The sequence below is a fragment of the Sinocyclocheilus rhinocerous genome, unplaced genomic scaffold (assembly GCF_001515625.1).
Source record: "Sinocyclocheilus rhinocerous isolate Xijiao unplaced genomic scaffold, SAMN03320098_v1.1 scaffold2184, whole genome shotgun sequence".
NCBI lineage: Eukaryota > Metazoa > Chordata > Actinopteri > Cypriniformes > Cyprinidae > Sinocyclocheilus > Sinocyclocheilus rhinocerous.
Genome location: NW_015635537.1, coordinates 305,764 through 326,435, shown reverse-complemented (window position 1 = coordinate 326,435; position 20,672 = coordinate 305,764). Strand labels below are relative to the sequence as shown.

Genomic DNA, 20,672 nt, shown 5'->3' with positions numbered 1-20,672 from the left:
AAATAATAATTCAATCATATCTATATAATCCAGTGTGTTCAATAGCTAGGTGTGGGGGCAATAACATTCAAACAAAAAACTGCATCCAAATATCACAGTTTTCTCCAAATAAGAAAAAATACATGTGTGAATTGTATAAGTTTCTTTAAAAACACATGGTTTACATAAAATCTTTTATGTATTTATAATTTGAAAGCAAACAAATAACCCTGTTTAGGAAAGGGACATCATACCTTTCAGAAAATATAATTTGCATCTTAATTTTGCAATGAAAACGTATTTAACAGTAATATATATGTCCAGGGTGGACATATCTTATGGTTTATGCTTCGAATAATGGCCCATAATTATCTTAAAATAATGTGTGTGAGCTCAGCTAATATGTTTCTATAATACTTGAGTGTTTACTATTTATGACATGACATAACGCGAATGGGAAATTAAAACCAACATTTTTGAGGGTTTGTGAGGGTTGAAAAGGCACTCTATGGTGATATTGACCCCTTTAGTTTTGACCTTCTGACATACTTTCTACCAACATTACATACATAACAGATATTTCCTGGGAATCTTTGCAATAGTTGATTTGTACAATGTGTTTGTTCATGGCAACATTTTAAACTAGCTTTAAAAAGTATATCTTGCTGGAAAAGTATTGGTAGTCACTGGTATATACCATATGTTGTGTGTTGTTGGATTCTAGGCATCTTAACTACCCCAGAAAGGCTTTGTCAACAAGCTTCATCAGAAAAATCATGCTTGACCAATCATGAATACATTAGCTTGGACTAGCATGAAAATTCATGCCGGTTTAACCTAGCCTTTTCAGCAGGGATAGCACAAATCCCCCTTGATCCACATAATTTAAGGTATCATTCATTTTTTATATTATTATTTATTTTTTATTATATTGGATCCATTAGTACACTTCAGTCACCTTTTATATCATTAATATTATATTATCTGCAAGTACAGTTTTTTTTTCATAAATACGTTTACGATTTGATTTGAAGTGAACATACAATATAATTAAGTGTACTTCTTTTTCACAAGGGAGCCCTTGTGAGGGTGTCCTCACTAGTTAAAAATGCTCAAAATCTGACAAAATCCTATATTCTTTATGATCTTTTGACTCAGTGTGCAGATAAACAAACTTAGAGTGAATCCTTTAAAACCATCATGGAATCCAAATTACTTTCTTAATACTGATATTACTGAAATTGATTCATTAATGGACTGTATTTAAAAAAAAAGAAAAGAAAATAATGTTTTCTTAATAATGTGAAACATAATGTTTTACTGCTAAAATACGTTGTCTATCAGATGAATATGCAGACTCAACTTTAATCCATTCACAGGTTGATTTCATCATTTTGTCCAATCAATGTTGGACATGACTAATGTGCCTTAAGTGGCACAATTACTAATTTATTAAGGTTTTCTTTTTAAATACTGTATGTAGTTGCAATTGCTGTATCATGTTTACGTATTTCATTTGTTTCAACAGTGTTGCATTAGCATTGTATTTTTCATGTGTGTGTGTGTGGGGGGGGGAAGGGGAGAATTGCATGTGTGTGATGTGATCTGTAATGACATATCTTTAAGGCAGATGCAAGCATGGCAAAGACAATCTGTCCTCCTGACACAATAGAGCAGTGACTATATCAGACCATTTGCTGTTTTTGTGTCTGTACACGATTCTCTTTGGAAAATGTCTCAGATCTTGCAAACCAAGAGGACTGAACAAATGTTTCAGGGTGATTTTCCACTGACTGAACACTGGTTTCTGCAGGGCTGAGTTAATGAATAGACTACACACACACACTCACACACACACACACACTCACACTCACACACACACTCACATACACACACACACACACACTCACACACACACTCACACATGCCTGTGGCATTTTCACCCGCTTCTGTTGTCTTGTGACCTCTCAGTAATTGACTTGGCTCATGTTAACTAGATATAATGGGTCAGTTCTGTTTGTAGAGTGAAAGACAAAGAGAGAGACAGACAAACGGATGTATGCATTTATCTTTCTTGGCCAAAAACATAACACTGTGACTAAAAAAGGTTTAAATATTGCGACTTTTAATCCATGTCTTGCATTAATGTCATCTATGTGCTAGTGTAAATTAGTTTTTTGCAAATACAGATTTGAAATTCACAGTCTTTCTCTTCCGGATTTTTTTATACAGTATATGGAAAACAGACTGATAATGATTCAGGAGTGTATCCCAATGTTTATCCAATCAAATGCTGTCTATAAAGAAAAAAAAATTCCGCTAATAAAACAGTTGGCTAGCAATAACAAGTAACAAATCAAATTTATATATACAGTAGTATATATACTAAGTCAACTTAAGAGTACTTCAAAAGAACACACTTTCATGATACTTAAGTAAACCTTTAAAAAGTGCACTTTGTCATTATGCCAAATTAAAAGTGTTAAAGTACATTTCAAATCACGTTTTAAAAATCTTTTGCATAAAACAGTTGGCTAGCAATAACAAGTAACAAATCAAATTCCTTTCAACAGGAAATACATCATTACATGAAAACACTTGTGTAAAATAAGTGTACTTAATTGTATTGAATGTGCATTTTAAAAATCTTTTGCCATGCTTTACAGAAGTACACTTATTTTGATGTGTTGACTAACATACTAAAGCAGATGTAGTCCCTGATTATAATTTTAACTGTAGTGTGATATTTAATTTTACATATATTTGATTTTACATTTGCAGTTAACATAAATTTAATTGTCTGAAATTGAAAACATTACATTTGTTCTTTTAAAGTATATTATTTATACTATCCAGTTTTTAAAGTATGCTGAAGTGTACTTCCTTTCACTAGGGGAAGCCATTTCATGAGATCTTTAAGATATAAGTGCACAGACCAGGATAATGACATCCACTGTCAAATATTTTCAATATTGATTTTTGTACGTGTTGTTTTTGCCTACAAGGACCTGAATAATAATAGCCAGGCAGCTATTTTAAGAACTATCTCTTTGCTTTCCACCCTCTTCTGCTATTGTGTTCAGCTTTCCTTTCTGATGGTCTTTCCCTTGTGACTTTTTTTTTGTAATTATGACCTCTGTCTTTTTTTACTACTTTCTGTCTCTGTCTTTATGATGTGTCTCTATGCAGTGAGATGAGGAGTTACTAATCTTGCCCCCTGGTTATGATAACCATGGCAACTGTGCGATCTTCCATGGGAACCAGATGGAATGCTCATCGGGATGGAATGTTTCAGATCTCACTGTCATTGCTGAAGATATTTGCTCAGACTTGTGCTTCCTCAGAAGGGGGCGGGGCTAAATCTTGTACTGATGTTGTCAGAGTATTGTTTGGGTAGTCAGTCAGGACAGATTCTAACAAGCAATAAATTCTATCCATTCTATGTTTCTGTCCTAAATATTTGACGACGAGTAACAAGACGCTGTGTGGGTTATTTGGTGTTGATTTCTTGTGTTGCACTAGTACGCAGGTCCATCAGATCTCATTGGCCAAAAATTCTAGACATGTTCTTGATTGTAATTTTGACGCATCATGCAACCTTTTTGCGCTGAGTGTGAACAGACAGATTTACAACTTTGCATCTGTTTAGGATGCTGATTTTTCCTAATGAAAAAGAAGTCTGCTTGGTATTACTATTTGCTATTAACTAGTTGCTTATTAGCATGCATATTACTAGCAAATTGGCTGTTTATTAGTACTTATAAAGCACATATTAATGCCTTATTCTGCATGACCTTATTCTAGATCCCTAAACCCTAAACTTAACAACTAGATTCAGAAGCAAAAGAGTTTAAGGGGTTTTGACATCAAGCCTAATTCGTTCTAACTAGTAAATCATATGTGTGTTTTGTTGTTAACAGCATCGAGCATCGGGCCGGGTTCTGTTCGAGATGGTCTGCTTGCATCTGAACCTTATTGAGGGGGATTACTTTGGCCTAGAGTTCCAGAGCCATCACAGAAAAATGGTAAGTCAGATTTATTTATTTTTTTACACCAAATACAGTCATAATACATTTTTAGGACCATTTTCCACCATTTCTCTGACCCATATAATTAAACAAGTTGATTTTTGCTGCTGTAGGAGCTCAATGATATAAACACAAAATAGTTGTTGTGAATATGTCAGTGAGTTTATGAAATTTAGTTGTTGCGGTGTGTTTATGTAAGCTGAGGCTGTGTTGTACAAGGCCTTTTTAAAGATCTGTGTGTCAGTCAGACTCATCTCTGCTGTGTGCTCTACTCCACAGGTTTGGTTGGATTTACTAAAGCCCATTAGAAAGCAGATCACACGTAAGAGGCCTCACTGCTGTGTGTGTGTGTGTGTGTGTGTGTGTGTGTGAGAGAGAGAGGGAGTTTAGCATCTCTATGATTTCCACAAGACATACTAGTCTCTATATTTAAATGATCTGAGTCTAACACATTCATGCTAGGCTTATATAAAGTGTGTGTGTGTGTGTGTGTGTCCAGGGCCCAAGCACACCGTCCTTCGGTTTGTTGTGAAATTCTTCCCCCCTGATCATTCGCTGCTGTTGGAGGAGCTGACCAGGTGAGGCCATCCCTCCACTCGCCCTGAGCTCATTCACTGAGGCTTTCATGTGTCTCTCACATGTGCTTGTATGCCTGTTTTCTCTCAGGTACTTGTTTGCGCTGCAGGTGAGGCAGGATCTGGCCAGCGGACGTCTCACGTGTAGCGACGCCAGCGCTGCTCTTTTGGTCTCTCATATCATCCAGTGTGAGTTATGCTGACTTTTGCTGAAATTTAAAGGGGTCATATGATGTTTCTAAAAAGAACATTATTTGGTATTTGGGCTGCGTTATGCAAATCTTCCCACAGAGCGACGTAGGTATGTTGGGGCGTGTTAGAACGAGCCGTTTTAGGTAGGTGTGGCTGACTCTTAACTTTTATAAAGAATATCTCTTTGGATTTGAGACTTTAGTCTTTGCAACTTTACAGATCTTCTTTATGCACCAAGAGCTTGTAACACTCCAAAGAGAAAGGAAAAATTGAAATCACATCATATGACCCCTTTAATATACTAAAATGTATTTGAAATACATCTATTTCATGTTAAGTATACTACAAATACATTTACATATGTATGTACTTAATAAAAATACCCTGCAATTCTACTGTTGGTATACTAAACTGATATACTTAAAGTCTGCTAAATTGGAACAACTTGTTTTGTACTTAATGCGTTTTAATTGTGCGGAAGTAGTGCTGAAGTCCAACTAAAGATGAACTGAAGTATATTTGATTGTGCTAAAGTGGAACTATTGCATGTATACTTCAAGTACACTTTAAATATCTTGTATTTAAAGACCGAGTCTTCTATCACTGTCAAGTCATTTACTCATAGTGAAGCTGTGTGTGTGTTTGTTTAGCCGAGATTGGGGATTTTGAGGAAACTCAGTGTAGACAGCATTTACTTAACACCAACTACATCCCTGACCAGATGGCCCTGATGGACAAAATCATGGAGTTCCACCATAAACACATGTGAGTCTCCCAAACAAAACACTAAGGCTCACTGTTTGGGAACTTACAGTAGATCACCGACATCTATTTGATTTCCCTGTTGAAAAAAACAGCATATGATGGTTAGGTATGTTTTGAAGCATGGCAGCTGGTTTGCTGGTTTAAGCTGGTCCTTAGTTGGTCCTGAGCAGGTTTTAAGCTGGTTATATAAGCTGGTACTAAGATGGTCATATGCAACTAGCTCCTGCTCAGGACCAGCTCAGGACCAACTAAGGACCATGCTTCAAAACATACCTAACCAGCATATGCTATTTTTCAGCCTGATTATGCAATTTCATCTGGAAGTAATTTTCAACAATTTGTTCAGCAATTTGATACAAAATGAACTAACCTTTAAAGTGTTCATCAATAGTGACATTAAAACACATTTTAGGCTTAATATTAAGAAATGTCCATTGTGCAATAAAGAAATACTCCAAATAAGTTGCATTATCATTTTTATATCAATTATATGTATATATATATATATATTATTACTTTTTTACTAGGCTAGTTAGCCTTAACTAAAACAGATATTTCAGACTCTAAAATATGATTGGATGAGCTGCACTAAAAGGTATAAAATAGCCCATATACACACCTGTAACTACACAACTGTTTAATTCTGTATTAATGCATCAGGTTACTATTTTGTTTGGCAACTGAGAGTCTACAGTCAGGCTAATGAACTCTATTATGTGGCAGAAGAAATGTTTATTGTGACTATTATTATTGCCTAAGGGGTTTTATCAGTACACCTTGGTAAAAATCACTGTAATGCACAGCCACTCGGAGTCTTGCAATTGATACCATTTATTGCTGTGCTTATAGGACAAAACAGCTTCAAAATGAACAAAAAAATTGACTGTTTTCAGAAATGTTTCGAACTCAGTAGGTCAAATATTATATGATATGTATTGTTATTATAACATTTTTCTATAGTGATTGAATTTAATGAATTATGTCTAAAACTACCTATTGCTATTTTATGTTAGATAATAGTTTATCTTATATCAATAATCCTATTTCTAAAGAACATAGTTATCTGTTACTTAAAAAATTTAATACAGTTTGTTCCCTATTCATTTAAAGTGCCATATAGTATAACACATAAGAGCAACTAATGCATGCTGTAATCCAACCGGACAATCATTCAGTAAAAGGTTATAAAGCCATGGACATGTATGTTAATATTTTTATACATCCTGTTCCTTCTATATCTCTTTTTCTGTCTCTGTCTTCTATCACTGTCAAGTCATTTACTCATAGTGAAGCTGTGTGTGTGTTTGTTTAGCCGAGATTGGGGATTTTGAGGAAACTCAGTGTAGACAGCATTTACTTAACACCAACTACATCCCTGACCAGATGGCCCTGATGGACAAAATCATGGAGTTCCACCATAAACACATGTGAGTCTCCCAAACAAAACACTAAGGCTCACTGTTTGGGAACTTACAGTAGATCACCGACATCTATTTGATTTCCCTGTTGAAAAAAACAGCATATGATGGTTAGGTATGTTTTGAAGCATGGCAGCTGGTTTGCTGGTTTAAGCTGGTCCTTAGTTGGTCCTGAGCAGGTTTTAAGCTGGTTATATAAGCTGGTACTAAGATGGTCATATGCAACTAGCTCCTGCTCAGGACCAGCTCAGGACCAACTAAGGACCATGCTTCAAAACATACCTAACCAGCATATGCTATTTTTCAGCCTGATTATGCAATTTCATCTGGAAGTAATTTTCAACAATTTGTTCAGCAATTTGATACAAAATGAACTAACCTTTAAAGTGTCCCTATTATGCCATTTTTAAGGTTCCTAATATTGTTTTGGGAGTCTCCTACAATAGGATTGCATGCATGCAAGGTCAAAAAACGCTTTCGTTCTCTCAAAATATGCATTTAATATCACCTCATTTTCCAACGATTCTCAAACGATTCGTTCGAAGCAGTTCAAAGATTAAGTCTCTCTAAACCGCTCCTTTCTGTGAGCCTACTCTGCTCTGATTGGTCAGATGGCCCAGTCTGTTGTGATTGGTCTACCGCGTAGAGCGCGTGTCGGAAACGATGCACCCATTGCCATAGTTCCGAATTTTGAACGCTCGATGGAAAATATAAACATCTATTATTTATCATACTTGTAATTCAGTGGAGCCAGCTGGTCCAAATAAACAGGGTACTGAGCCATCTTTCAAGAGCAAGCATTTAGTGAATCCGCGTTGAACTCCCCGAGATTTTTTTTTTTAACCCCCCAAGATTAGAGAAGCAGTCGTCAGTAGAATTCCGTGTTTGTGGGCGGGGTCAAGTGTAGCCATCACAGAAGTGGAATTCGAATTACTAATGACTCGTTTAGGCTGTAGAGAGTCGATTCTTTATTTTGGGAGACTAACTTTATTTATCGTGCACTTTCAGCTTTACAACTTTGCTGATCGTTTACATTCACATACAGCTACATTACACACTGCACGAAAGGCAATATTGGAAATGGCATAATAGGGGCACTTTAAAGTACAGTATAGCATATAGCAAAACACCAGGCAGTGTTATAACTTGTGTTTGTGTGTGTATATAAGTGGACAGACGCCAGCAGAGTCAGATTACCGGTTGCTGGAGGTGGCGTGCAGGTTGGAGATGTACGGCATCCGACTCCATCCTGCTAAAGACAGAGAAGGAACCAAACTCAGTCTGGCTGTAGCACACGGCGGCGTCCTCGTGTTTCAGGTGCATGCAATCACACACTCTCTCTCACACACACACACACAAGCATACATGAACAACAGCATGACATGAGTTGTGTTTTACTCAGGGACACAACAGGATCAACAACTTCAACTGGTCTAAAATCCGCAAGCTGAGCTTCAAGAGAAGGAGGTTCCTTATCAAACTAAGAGCAGACCCTAGTGTGAGTTTCATGTAGTATATTAAGCTCTCATTTATCATGTCAAATTGTAACGTGGAGTCTCTGTCTGTCTCGTCCTGTAGCAGAATGTTCATCAAGATACTCTGGAGTTTTTTATGGCGAGTCGGGACTGCTGTAAAATGTTTTGGAAGATCTGTGTGGAGTATCACGCCTTCTTCAGGCTCTTTGAGGAGCCCAGACCCAAACCTAAACCGGTGCTGTTTAGCAGGGGCTCATCCTTCAGGTTCAGGTGCTAAACCTGATTAAATGCTTTTGGTAACATTTATATGTGTGAATTTGTCTGTAGGTGAAGTGTGTGAACCCTTGTGAAAAGAAGCGCACTTAACTGTATTGCATGTGCACTTGTAGTGTACTTCAAATCTAAAAGTATTTTTTTCAACTGTACTTGCAGGTAATGTAATATTAATTAAATAAAAGGCAACTTAAGTGTACTTAAAGAGAGTACAATTATTATGTTTTAATACTTCTGTGTCATGCTTTAAAGAAGTACACTTATTTTGAAGAACATGTCAAGTACTTGACTTTAATTTTGACTGTAGTGTATTATTTTGCTCTTGTCAAAATGTTGTGTAATCCAGTTGGACTAATTGCCATCTCTTCTCTGCAGTGGTCGGACACAGAGGCAGGTGATAGATTATGTGAAGGAAAATGAGTTTAAAAAACTGCCCTTTGATAGGTGAGCCTGATCTGTTATTTTAATGAATGGAAAGTCAGCATTTCTGCACTGCTATTCCTTTAAGATTTAATTAGTGTAGAAACTCGTAAGGCTGTGTGGTTCATTATTCGTGTGTTTGTTGTTCTGTCTTTCAGGAAACATAGTCGAGTGCAGTACAACAGCAGTCTGTCACCTCTGCGTTCTGCACAGCACCAAGTGCCAAATCAAGTTAGTGTCTTCACATAGGAATCTTTTCAAGCCATTTTTAACTAAGAGAGATGTTTAATAAGGAATATTTTGGGTTCAGCACAACTTAAGCTCACTCTAAAGCATTCGTTGCATAATGGTATTATGTTGAACAGCAAATATTTTAGAAATGGACGGATAAATTTAATTAAATATTAAAGATGCATTCAGAAGTCTAATGCTAATTTTAAAAAGTTGTATGCATAAGAAATATATACTAAAACATAATGAAGACTGTACTCATTTTCTAAAAAAAAAAAAATAAAAGTATTTTAAAGGGGTCATAACCTGCCTTTTTACTTATTTTCTACTGTATAAGTCCACTTATAATGTAATCAAGATTTTTATATGAAAAAATCATATCATCATAATTTAGAGGAAATAGGTTTTATTCTGTCTGTTTTGTCCCCCTCTCATCAGAACGCTCTGTTTGAATATGTGCGGCGAATTGAAGACACAGAAGTAAACGCCCACTGCTGTGATTGGCTAATAGTTGTGTATGTTTGACAGCCTACATCATTAACAGATGGACGCTGCTGTAATTTAGGTTAAAAATGCATAAAAACTCAGTACATATCAAATGATCTGTAAGAAGAGACAAAGCAATAGTGATCACGTAATAAAAACGGTTACTCACACTTGTGTGTTGCGACATTACTGTCGGATTTAATATAGTTGGCACAGCATCGTCTTTTAGTTTTAATCTTTCTAAAAACCCTGCGTCGAATCGTGCCTTGTTTGTAAACGAATCCGCGTAAAACGACGCAGTCTGGTGCTTCATTTAAAAATAAAGTTCAATCTCTCTTTCCTAACATTGGGATCAGAAGGAAGGCAATGCAAAGACTATTTTTTTGCATAACTTGGCACTGCACAGCGTCTTGTTGTCTTCGCAGCATCGCCTCTCTCGTAACCTCTATATGCGTGAATCGGTGGGCGGGGCTAAACAGGCAGCGATGTAGAAGCAGGCGTTGATCTTCTTCTGCGGAGGCGGTGCTTATCCACACTATTACATCATAGAGTGGAACATTCCACAAGCTGTCGTTTTGGCAGATCAGATTCAGTAAAAGCTGACTAATGAAAAATGTTTTGAGTCCTGAAACTTACAGGATGTTTTTATCGTACAATGACCTCTTATGTCGAAAGATCAAGGGAACTTTGATTTCTCAGCTCATGACGCCTTTAATTATGTATGGCCTCAAAGAAAAGCCTCACGCTCATTGACCATTGTCTCGGTAGATAGTTGCATAGTGTAGTTTCAAAAATTTGCCAATGGAACAGAGCTATTATCATGATTTACCATCAGAGACAACAGGAGAAACTAACTGTATGACTGTATGGCTGAAGAAGCAGAAAATGTCTGAAGCCAGAAGACAGAAAAACTAAAACAATCATAAACATCAGCATGCTATAAAAAAAGGTGGAAACATTTGACTGAGAAAATCCTGAGTAGCGATGCCCAAGTTGCTTCTTTTTGGTTGGACAAATAAGGGAATTAATTACTGTGTAATCCGCTTTCTAAAACTCACTAGTATTAGTGTAATTTACATAAAACTCAGAGACGGTCATGCAGATTCATGCAACAGATGACAGTGAAGAGTCTAACACCATTTAGGTATTAGTACTTAAAATACACAAAGAACAGCAACGCTAACACTAACAACTACTGAATGCACCTTTAAATTAGTATAATTTGTTAAATGATTAATATAAATGAATGACTGAATCAATGGACTGCAGGGCAATGATCCCAGTGGTCCAGTTTATAATCCAGCCCTGGCAAGAATAGCAGAAAGAGTCATGATGTAACTATCTGCAATCTACTATTCACACAGAGCAAATTCCACCCTTAACCACGTGCTGGCATTACCAGAGGTTCATCCACATAGATAAGTAGTTCCGCCCTAAAAAAGGACAATAAAAAAATATATACAGTATATATAGATAAAAAAAAATTTATTCGGGAAAGAACCTCACATTTGTGACCCTGGACCACAAAACCAGTCATAAGTAGCACGGGTATATTTGTAGCAATAGCCAACAATACATTGTATGGGTCAAAATTATAGATTTTCTTTTATGTCAAAAATTATTAGGATATTAAGTAAACATATTTTGTAATTTCCTACCGTATCAAAACTTACTTTTTGATTAGTAATATGCTTTGCTAAGGACTTAATTTGGACAACTTTAAAGGCAATCAATATTTTGATTTTTTTTTGCACCCTCAGATTCCAGATTTTCAAATAGTTGTGTCTCGGCCAAATATTGTCCTATCCTAATAAACCATGCACCAATGGAAAGCTTATTTATTCAGCTCAATTTAAAAAAATGTACCCTTATGACTGGTTTTGTGGTCCAGGGTTACATTTCTGCTTCTACACCCTCTGGAATACTGGCCCCTAGACTTCCTTTGTAATTGCACTGCTGTTCATGACAAGTCGATTACGTTCAGTGATTGGTAGCCATGACTCATATAGAACCCAGAGTACTCTGGAACCTGTAATGTGCAGGTACTGATGAAAGATATCCTTCTCTCTTCCTCCCTCAGGCTGTCAAGCAGAGCTGGGAGGGCTCATTTTTAGTAAGCTCAGAAGATTCTGCGGTAATAAGACTACCCTTATGACTGGTTTTGTGGTCCAGGGTTACATTTCTGCTTCTACGCCCTCTGGAATGCTGGCCCCTAGACTTCCTTTGTAATTGCACTGCTGTTCATGACAAGTCGATTACGTTCAGTGATTGGTAGCCCATGACTCATGTAGAACCCAGAGTACTCTGGAACCTGTAATGTGCAGGTACTGATGAAAGACTCATATCCTTCTCTCTTCCTCCCTCAGGCTGTCAAGCAGAGCTGGGAGGGCTCATTTTTAGTAAGCTCAGAAGATTCTGCGGTAATAAGACCATGTGGAAACTCCTCTCCATCGTCTCAGCGCAATGGATGCAGCGACCAAACGTACCCCATTCAGGAGGACAGCAGAAGCCCGGCAGCCAAGCAGCAGCCCGTCGATCGAGCAGGTCTGGCGTCCCGTGCAGCTAAAGGCAGCAGCTCATCCATCCCGTACATTGACTGCAGTGATGCAGAGTTTAGCGAACAGGAAGTCAGAGGTCGGGTCAGCAGGTCACACTCGCACACACGCGATGGCAACAGCGACAGCGCTTATGGCACCGGGTTTGGTTTGCCCCGGTCACACCAGCAGGACAGATACTTGGGAAAGTTCAGGCAGAGAGAGTCTCCGCCTCTTTCCCCTGTAAGCCAAGCCACAAGCCCCGCCCACAGCTACCCAAGCCCCTCCTCTCCAAATCAAAGTGCTAACATTTTCGAGTCGCCATTTTTTGGAGGCAGGGTACGTGAGCCGCTTCATAGCACACTACTGGAAGAGTTGGCCGCAAAAAGCTCCTTAAACCACCACACAGGCACCCGAAGCCTGACCTCTAGCCCCGCCCCCTCCTCAATTCACAGGACCAGCTCCCTAAGCTACGCCCAGTATAATGGATACACTGGGCGGAGCTTTAGTTCAAAAGCAGGACGGGAGGAAAGAGGGGGACTATTTAGTAGCTGCTCCCCAATTATGAATCGTTCAGCAAACAAGTCCCAGAACACCGTTAGCCAGTTAGAAAGAAACATGCGCATCTCGAATCAGCCACACCCTCCCGTTCTCTCCCGTGCCGAGAGAATGGCCATGTTGGAGCGCCGAATGCTGGCCAATGGGCTCACGCCTCCCGGCAAGGCCAATCTTAAGCCAAGCTCCCCGCACCGGCGCTTCGGGGCTGTGCAGATGATTGACGGCTCCACCAGTAGTGGAACAGACACTAGCGACTCAGAAGAGGCGGAGTCTACTGGCTCCTGCAGCCATTCGCTAGGGCTTGAAAACCAAGCCGCCCGTAGTTCGTCCCCCCTCCCCAGAAACAAGTACTCATTTGGAAGCTTGCAGCTAGATGAGCTTGACGATGGAGGGTGTGTGAACCTCAGTGATGAGGAAGGGATGCAAGTGTTTAACTGCTAGCATGCTAGTGTAAAAACCTCATAGCGGTGTGCTTCTCGGCGATGCCACACTGAGTTTTCTTTTCCTATAACCTGAGATGGCCTTAGCTGTGGGACAAGGCGGATATCCTTCCCTTTCTCGAGGCAAAACTCTATAGTTTTGCAGTAAGTGATTTTATCCAGCCTCTGGATTGAGCAAGTGGGGACTTTTGCGGTGCCAAGTTCTGCACAGAATGCTAATTACTCGCAGTTCTGATGCTGCAATAATCTGGAATACTTCAGGAATTCAGAGTGATGTTGTCACTCCCTGGAGTAAATTTAAGATCTCTGAGTTGGAAACATGCGAGGAGCAATAACAGGTAGATGTGAACGTGATTTTGTCAAGTAAGACGTGTTCCTGGATCCATATACTAGTTAGTCCTGGAGCAACTGTTGACCCATCAGATGTTTGGGTTAGGGTTAGATTTAGTCTTAGAGTTGAATCTGGGGCTCCAACAGCATTGTCAACTCATCGTTTCACTCTAATTTTTAAAGGTTAAGGGTGAGGCTGTAAAATGAATGTCTCTGAGGTAGAACACTTTTTGGGGCATTAATGCCTCTCCTTTATGAGGAACAATCTGCATAAACCATTACTTTTAGACTTTTTAATAACTGTAGGAAATCGAACTTTTAATCCTACTGTACAGTTGAAATGTGGTACTTTTAGAACAAGGCTGGGCAACTCTGGCCCTCAAGGTCCACTGTCCTGCAGAGTTTAGCTCCAACCCTACCTGTTGCTGTCTAGTAATCCTGAAGACCTTGATCGCCTTGTTCAGGGGTGTTTGATTAAAGGGTTAGTTCACCCAAAAATGAAAATTAGCCTGTGTTTTACTCACCCTCAAGCCATCCTAGGTGTATATGGCTTTCTTCTTTCAGACGAATCCAGTCGGAGTTATATTAAAAATTGTCCTGGCTATTCCAAGCTCTATCATTGCAGTCAATGGGTGTTTCTGTTCAACAGTCCAAAACACTTAAAATAAAGCGCGCGCATCTATAATAAAATGTGCCGCTCCGGCGGGTGAATAAAGGCCTCCTGTAGCGAATCCATGCATTTTTGTAAGAAAAATATCCATATGGACAGTGTTGGGGAAAGTTACTTTTAAAAGTAAATATATATATATATATATACATACAAATTTTTTTATAAAATCCAACTGATCGTTTTGCTACATAAGACCCTTATTCCTCGGCTGGGATTGTGTTTAGCTGGATTATGTATATTTGATTGGGGCTAAATTCTGCAGGATCTTCAGAACTTCATCTTCATTAATATTCTTAATCATCAGTTTGCCATTTGTACATTTGTGCTGGCGCTCACAGCTGCTTCTTCATGGAATCATTTAAAGAACAGTGTGATTTTTAAAGATTCACTCATCCTGAGCTTTGGCTAAAGATCTTCATATCATGGTCTTCATTGTGTGGCTTTTTTCTCCTTCTGGCTGAGCCTCTGTTTACTATGAGAAATTAGCAGATTCAGAGACTGGACAACTTTAACGGTATCTTAAAATCCTGCATGATTTTTTTATTAGCTAGATTTGAATGTCAGCATATTGAATATAAGGGGTTTTGTCCTATTGTTTCAGAATTGTGATGAATGTATTTGTCAGTAAGAGATTTCAGTTTATGAAATGAAGATGCTGTCATTGTATACTCACCTTCATGTCATTTCAAATCTGTATGACTTTTTCGTCCCTCCATGGAACACAAAAGAAAACATTCTAAGGAAAATGACAGAAGTGTACAGTTTATTGGTCTCCGTGGGTTTGGAATGACACGAGGGTGAGTAGGTAATGACAGAACTGTCCCTTTAAGCTATATGATGGTTCAGTCTATAGAGAGAAAGTGTCACAGCATGTGTCTGCGTCTCACTGTGTTTCACTCTCTCTCCCTCTCTGAGCACCTCTACCTTACCTTGCACATGGGTTTACCTGTTATCCTTCAGCAGGGATTGGAAAGGGCATTTCAAATAGGGTTTTTGATATTTTAATTAAAATTGCATACCTGTTGTAGTATTTTCCCAGAAAAAAAATCTATGGAAATGTGATAATGCCATGTAGCACATGTGTATCTAATCCCTGCCTGATTTCTCACTCAGCTTTGATGTCACTGCACTATTGGCTGATATTCACTATTGTTTTGTACCTTTTCTTTTCCGCCCCGTTTTTGTCTTCTTCTGAAACCGCTTGAGCTTGTCATTGTTGTCATTTATGATCAATAAATGCTTGTTATGTTTTCTGCTGGCATTTAAAATGGAATGAATGAATTTGTAACTAATGGTGTTTTTAAAATGCTGGGCTGCATGCTCTCCCTTCATATGGCTGTACTGTTCTATTTCAATGAAAGCTGAAAGGCAGTGCATTCTGGGAAATTTTCAGACATGAAAATTTGAATATCCTTATGAATGTCTGTGACATGACTGATCTTCTTTTGTTTGTTCACACAATGATCAAATTACACACCAGGATTGTTTAGAAATCAACTTGACTGCCTAAAAAAAAATGACGTCACCTGCTGTTCATTTGTGTGAATGACATGCTGATGATCTTTCTCACACCTTGGCTGTGTTCAGAATGGAATACTAGCGTACTGTTTGCTGCACACTACATACTGTATACTTCACGCACGTTTTAAAAAAAATAAGTATTTGAAGAATGAACTATGCAACAAACATTTCAAATAAGAGTAAGCTATACTGTTGAAACTTACCCTAACAACAATGCACGTTTAAGTGGCCTACATTTAGAAAATGAAAATGAAACATTTTATTGTTTATTGTTTTAGTCTGATCAAACAATCAGTACGTCTAGTTCTTTTATCACACTGGGAATTTATATCACGCACAGTACATACTGCATGTAACCAAACTACATAGACTGCACAGCAAGTACGGTAGTACGGTAGTTGCTATTCTGAACATAGTCGTTCCCTCTCTTCCTCTGTCTCTCTCATTCAGCACTGTTCAAGCTTAATCTCTGTTCTGATGTTCCCTGCCTGTTCCTTCTCAATGACTTTTGGTTCTGCTGCTCTTTATAAACCACATAGACTTTTTAACAATGTATTTTGTGCACTAGTGTCAATAAAGTTACAGTTGGCCTTTGAAGACTCAGGAATTGTTTTTTAAAGCTTATAATGCTCATATTTTTCATGATCCAACCCTCCTTCCCTCTCACTCACCCCCCACCCCCTCCCCGCTGTCTATGGCTGCACAGCGCATGTCTCGCTATCTGTCCACACATGTATGTATATAAAGTGCAATGTCTGTATGGCGTAGTGTGAATTGTTTATATTGTTTGTATATGTTGTTGTGTACATGGAGTAGTTTGTGCTGTAAATACACTGCCATTTACAAGATTGGACACGTTCCTTATTATTACAGTTTTCCACTTTTTCAAGTTTTTTTAAGCTTCTTATCCAGCTATCACTCAACTAACTTTAAACTGTATAAACTGCCGGCGACTTGTTGATACTTTTCTTTCACTTTCTGCCCTTAATTGTATTGAATGTGGACTTGTAGTGTACTTGCAGATAGATAATGTAATATTAATAAAGTAAGATGGCTCTTAAGTGTACTTAAAGAGAGCAAACTTTCTTAACTTTGCCTCTTAACACACTTAAGTACACTTTTTAAAAGTACAGAATGTCAAATTAAATCAAAAGTAAAGTTTACATTTTAAATCATTATGTTTTAATAATTTTTGTTGTGCTTTAATGAAGTACACTTACTTTGATGTGTTGACTAATATACTAAAGCACATGTGAAGCACTTGATTATAATTGTAACTGTATTGTTGAGATTACATTTAAAGTTAATATCTTTTAAATGTACTGAATTGCAACTTTATCATTACAAATGTGTAATTACAAATATTTTGAATTACATGACATACAAATTAGAAATAGAAATAACATAAGTATGTTTAAGTTGACTATAAATGCTTGTCGGTACACTCACTTTAACCATATTTCAAAGACAATAGAACAGAAGTAATTATGAAATTACATATAATGTACTTAAGTGAAAAAAATGTGAAGTTTATCTACTTGTATTATATCAATTTCAACTACGATACATTTTTATTTAATCGTAGTTAAATGAAATGTTTCTGAAAACATTGCAGTGAGTTCGCACTTAAGTATATTATTTCCATACTAAGAAGTACGCTTTTTAAAAGTATGCTGAAGTGTACTTCCTTTTTCACACAGGGGCCCAACTTGTCTATTTCAAATGTTTAGTTTAAAAGCTTTTAGGATCATGAGAAACGTGTTCACAGCTTTGACTGCTAGTGTATACTGTATGTCATTAAGACTGCTTTGCACTCACACCTGCTTTATTAATCATGACTGCACTACTCAAAGGAAACACACGAGGTGGATTTGGGCAAGTACTGAGGAAAAACCTCCTGTAGGAGTAGAGATTTGTGGGAAGTGCACTAGACTAGAGGAACAATGAACATAGACGTGCATACTTAGTATTTATCAATTATTTATGTCTTTGTTTATTTATTTATTTAGACACAAGAACTGTTACTGCCGTACCAAAAATGCAATGGCAATACCATCGTACAGCAACTTTTATCAAAATCTCGGTGTTGTACAGTATGATCACTGTACTATGGTATTCACATGGTACTTCCATAAATAGCATGCTACTCCCATGGTTAATATTCAAAAGAAACATGGCAGTACCATGGTATTTTTGTACTTTTTTTGGTATTGTTGCATTTTTGCATGCTAAAATAAGTGAAAGTGAAGTCTAAATGCACACATCACATATCGAAACGATAAATATAAAGGGAATCTGCCTCAGATCTGTGCTCATGATCTTCATCTGTGCCTGTCTGTCGTTCTCAGAGGTGACGTGTGCTTTACTTAACGGTCACGCTGATGACTGTAGAGGAGCGACGCCGTCTCCTCTCATCTCACCCATGCTGAATGACACTGGTGCCATACGCACTGATGACGAGGAGGACAACAGGAGGAAGGTAAGATCTGTGGACGAAAGGTTTTGACTGTACAGTCAATAGTTCTCAAAAGCATTAGGAATTGTTGCATGGTACCATAGCAGCCCAATGTTGAGAATCAGAATTTTAGAATTTAGCATTTTAGAATGATTTCTGAAGGATCATGTGACACTGAAGACTGGAGTAATGATGCTGAAAATACAGCTTTGCAACAAAGGAATAAATTACAATTTAAAGTATATTAAAATTACATTAGCATACGTGCATTTAAATTACATTTAAAATAAATGTCAGTGTGGCTTGATTGTGTTTATATGCATGATAAACCATTTCTATTACTCAACTGTAGTATACACGTTTAACTCTTTCCCCGCCAGTGTTTTTGAAAACAGTTACCAGCCACCGCCAACGTTTTTGCTAATTTTCACTAAAACTTAAAACAGAATATTTTGTTGTATGAATATCTGAACATTCAATACATCAAAATAAAGATCAGACCCTTTACTTTAAAAAAAAAAATCTGTTTTATTCTAGCTTCAAGCATTGTTTTTTTTATCAACACTTGAATGTAGGTCGGTTTCATAAAAAAGCAACATTTTGAGCAAAAAGCTGAGAAAATTGCATTTTTATCAAATACATCTGGATCATATTCAGTCATGTTATCAAAGCAAAGAAGCAGTAGATGACTTCCATCAGTACTCCCAAAGCTTGCACAGGCCTTTACCACTTTCTGGATTGACATTTCACTCTGTAACATTAGGCAGTTTTCATTTATATGCGGTTAGTGTTGATGATGGCATTATTTTTCATATGCATATGCTTACATGTGGGATCGCTCCTTTCTGCGTCTTCCTGGTCTGTGTTTTTGATCTGCACTTTACTCATTCAGGAGATGTGTAATAGCGCCCCCTAGCGTATAACAGCGAGAACGCGGAAACCCGGAAAATTCCGTGTTTGGCAGGGAAAGAGTTAATGTCAGTTTTTATGAAGTGTCATATTGTGCTGATGACTTGTATTGCATTGTGTGTGTTTGTGCAGAACTGTCCCGCTGATAATGCATACTGCATTGCTAAAGAGCTGCTGTGTACTGAGAGGACATACCTGAAGGACCTGGAGCTGATCACAGTGGTATAATGATGGACAGACTCTTCATCAGATCTCCACACACACACACACACACATTCCTGTCTAGCCACAGTGGGCGGGTTTCTATTCAAATATAGAGCTCATGTTTCCTGTTTCAGCCCACAAAACACACAGTGTAGTCATCAGAGACTGTGGATCAGGTTTAGAGATGTGTGTGTATGTGTGTGTGTGTGTGTGAGAGAGAGAGAGTACAGAAATGGGGCTATGTTTACAGACATGAGGGCAATGTGGCTTTTGTAGGACTCTGCCACAGTTTAACGCAGCAGTGTATCAGCACATGGGTTCTGCTTACTTTATCAGCTACACACCTAACATGAACCACACACTCAGTCCAGTGATGAGTACAAAATTTGGAGAAGGTCTCTAATCTCATGTTAGGCTAATGTATTATATATTTAATTAATATTATCAGTTAGTTTTATTAGAATTGTGTAAGTTAATATTGTGTCCAGAATTATAGACTGCACACTCAGTATGGTACTTTTTTTTAAAGTTTGGTGTCGGTAAGAGTTTTTAAAAGAAGGCTCTTATGCTCCCCATGATTGCATTTATCTGATCAAAAATACAGTAAAAACAGTAATATTGTGAAGTATTTTTACACTTTAAAATATATATTTTTCTATTTTAATATGTAATTGTAATGTAAAATGTAATGAATTCCTGTGACGCAAAGCTGAATTACTCCAGTCTTCTGTGTCACATGATCCTTCAGAAAAATATGATGATTTGCTGCTCAAGAAACATTTATTGTTATTATCAGTGTTGAAAACAGTTATGCTGCTTCATATTATAGTATTTCATAACATAACATATATGTCATGTTACAGAAAGAACAGCATTTATTTGAAATTGAAAATTTTAGTTATGTCTCTACTGTCACTTTTGATCAGTTTAATGCGTTAAAAGTATTATATATATTTTTTTAAATAAATTTTACTGACCACAAACTTTTGAAAGGTGGTATATATACACATACTATATCATGAACTACACTCAACAAACTGCACACTTATTAAAATTTTCATTATAGGAATAGTTACTCAATGCACATAGAAACCACAGAGCTATAAGCTACAAAATGATTAATTTACAAGCAGGTATAGGTTTTGTAATTATTATTGATATGTGTGTGTGTGTGTCTGTGTCTGTCTGTGTGTGTGTGTGTGTGTGTGT

General features: G+C 37.6%; 1 protein-coding gene across 1 annotated transcript in view; it reads left to right on the top strand.

Moving 5' to 3' along the window:
- The window catches only part of LOC107747234 (FERM, RhoGEF and pleckstrin domain-containing protein 1-like), a 55,621-nt gene that overhangs the window by 23,971 nt on the left and 10,978 nt on the right, over positions 1–20,672 (top strand). Inside the window, exons 3-16 of the mRNA XM_016561686.1 lie at positions 3,900–4,004; positions 4,287–4,329; positions 4,507–4,585; positions 4,674–4,771; positions 5,425–5,539; positions 8,127–8,274; positions 8,360–8,455; positions 8,539–8,702; positions 9,081–9,149; positions 9,284–9,356; positions 11,923–11,979; positions 12,209–12,386; positions 18,244–18,374; positions 19,392–19,481. Coding sequence (XP_016417172.1) covers positions 3,900–4,004; positions 4,287–4,329; positions 4,507–4,585; positions 4,674–4,771; positions 5,425–5,539; positions 8,127–8,274; positions 8,360–8,455; positions 8,539–8,702; positions 9,081–9,149; positions 9,284–9,356; positions 11,923–11,979; positions 12,209–12,386; positions 18,244–18,374; positions 19,392–19,481 — 1,446 coding nt within the window. The remainder of the gene's footprint in view (positions 1–3,899; positions 4,005–4,286; positions 4,330–4,506; positions 4,586–4,673; positions 4,772–5,424; positions 5,540–8,126; positions 8,275–8,359; positions 8,456–8,538; positions 8,703–9,080; positions 9,150–9,283; positions 9,357–11,922; positions 11,980–12,208; positions 12,387–18,243; positions 18,375–19,391; positions 19,482–20,672) is intronic.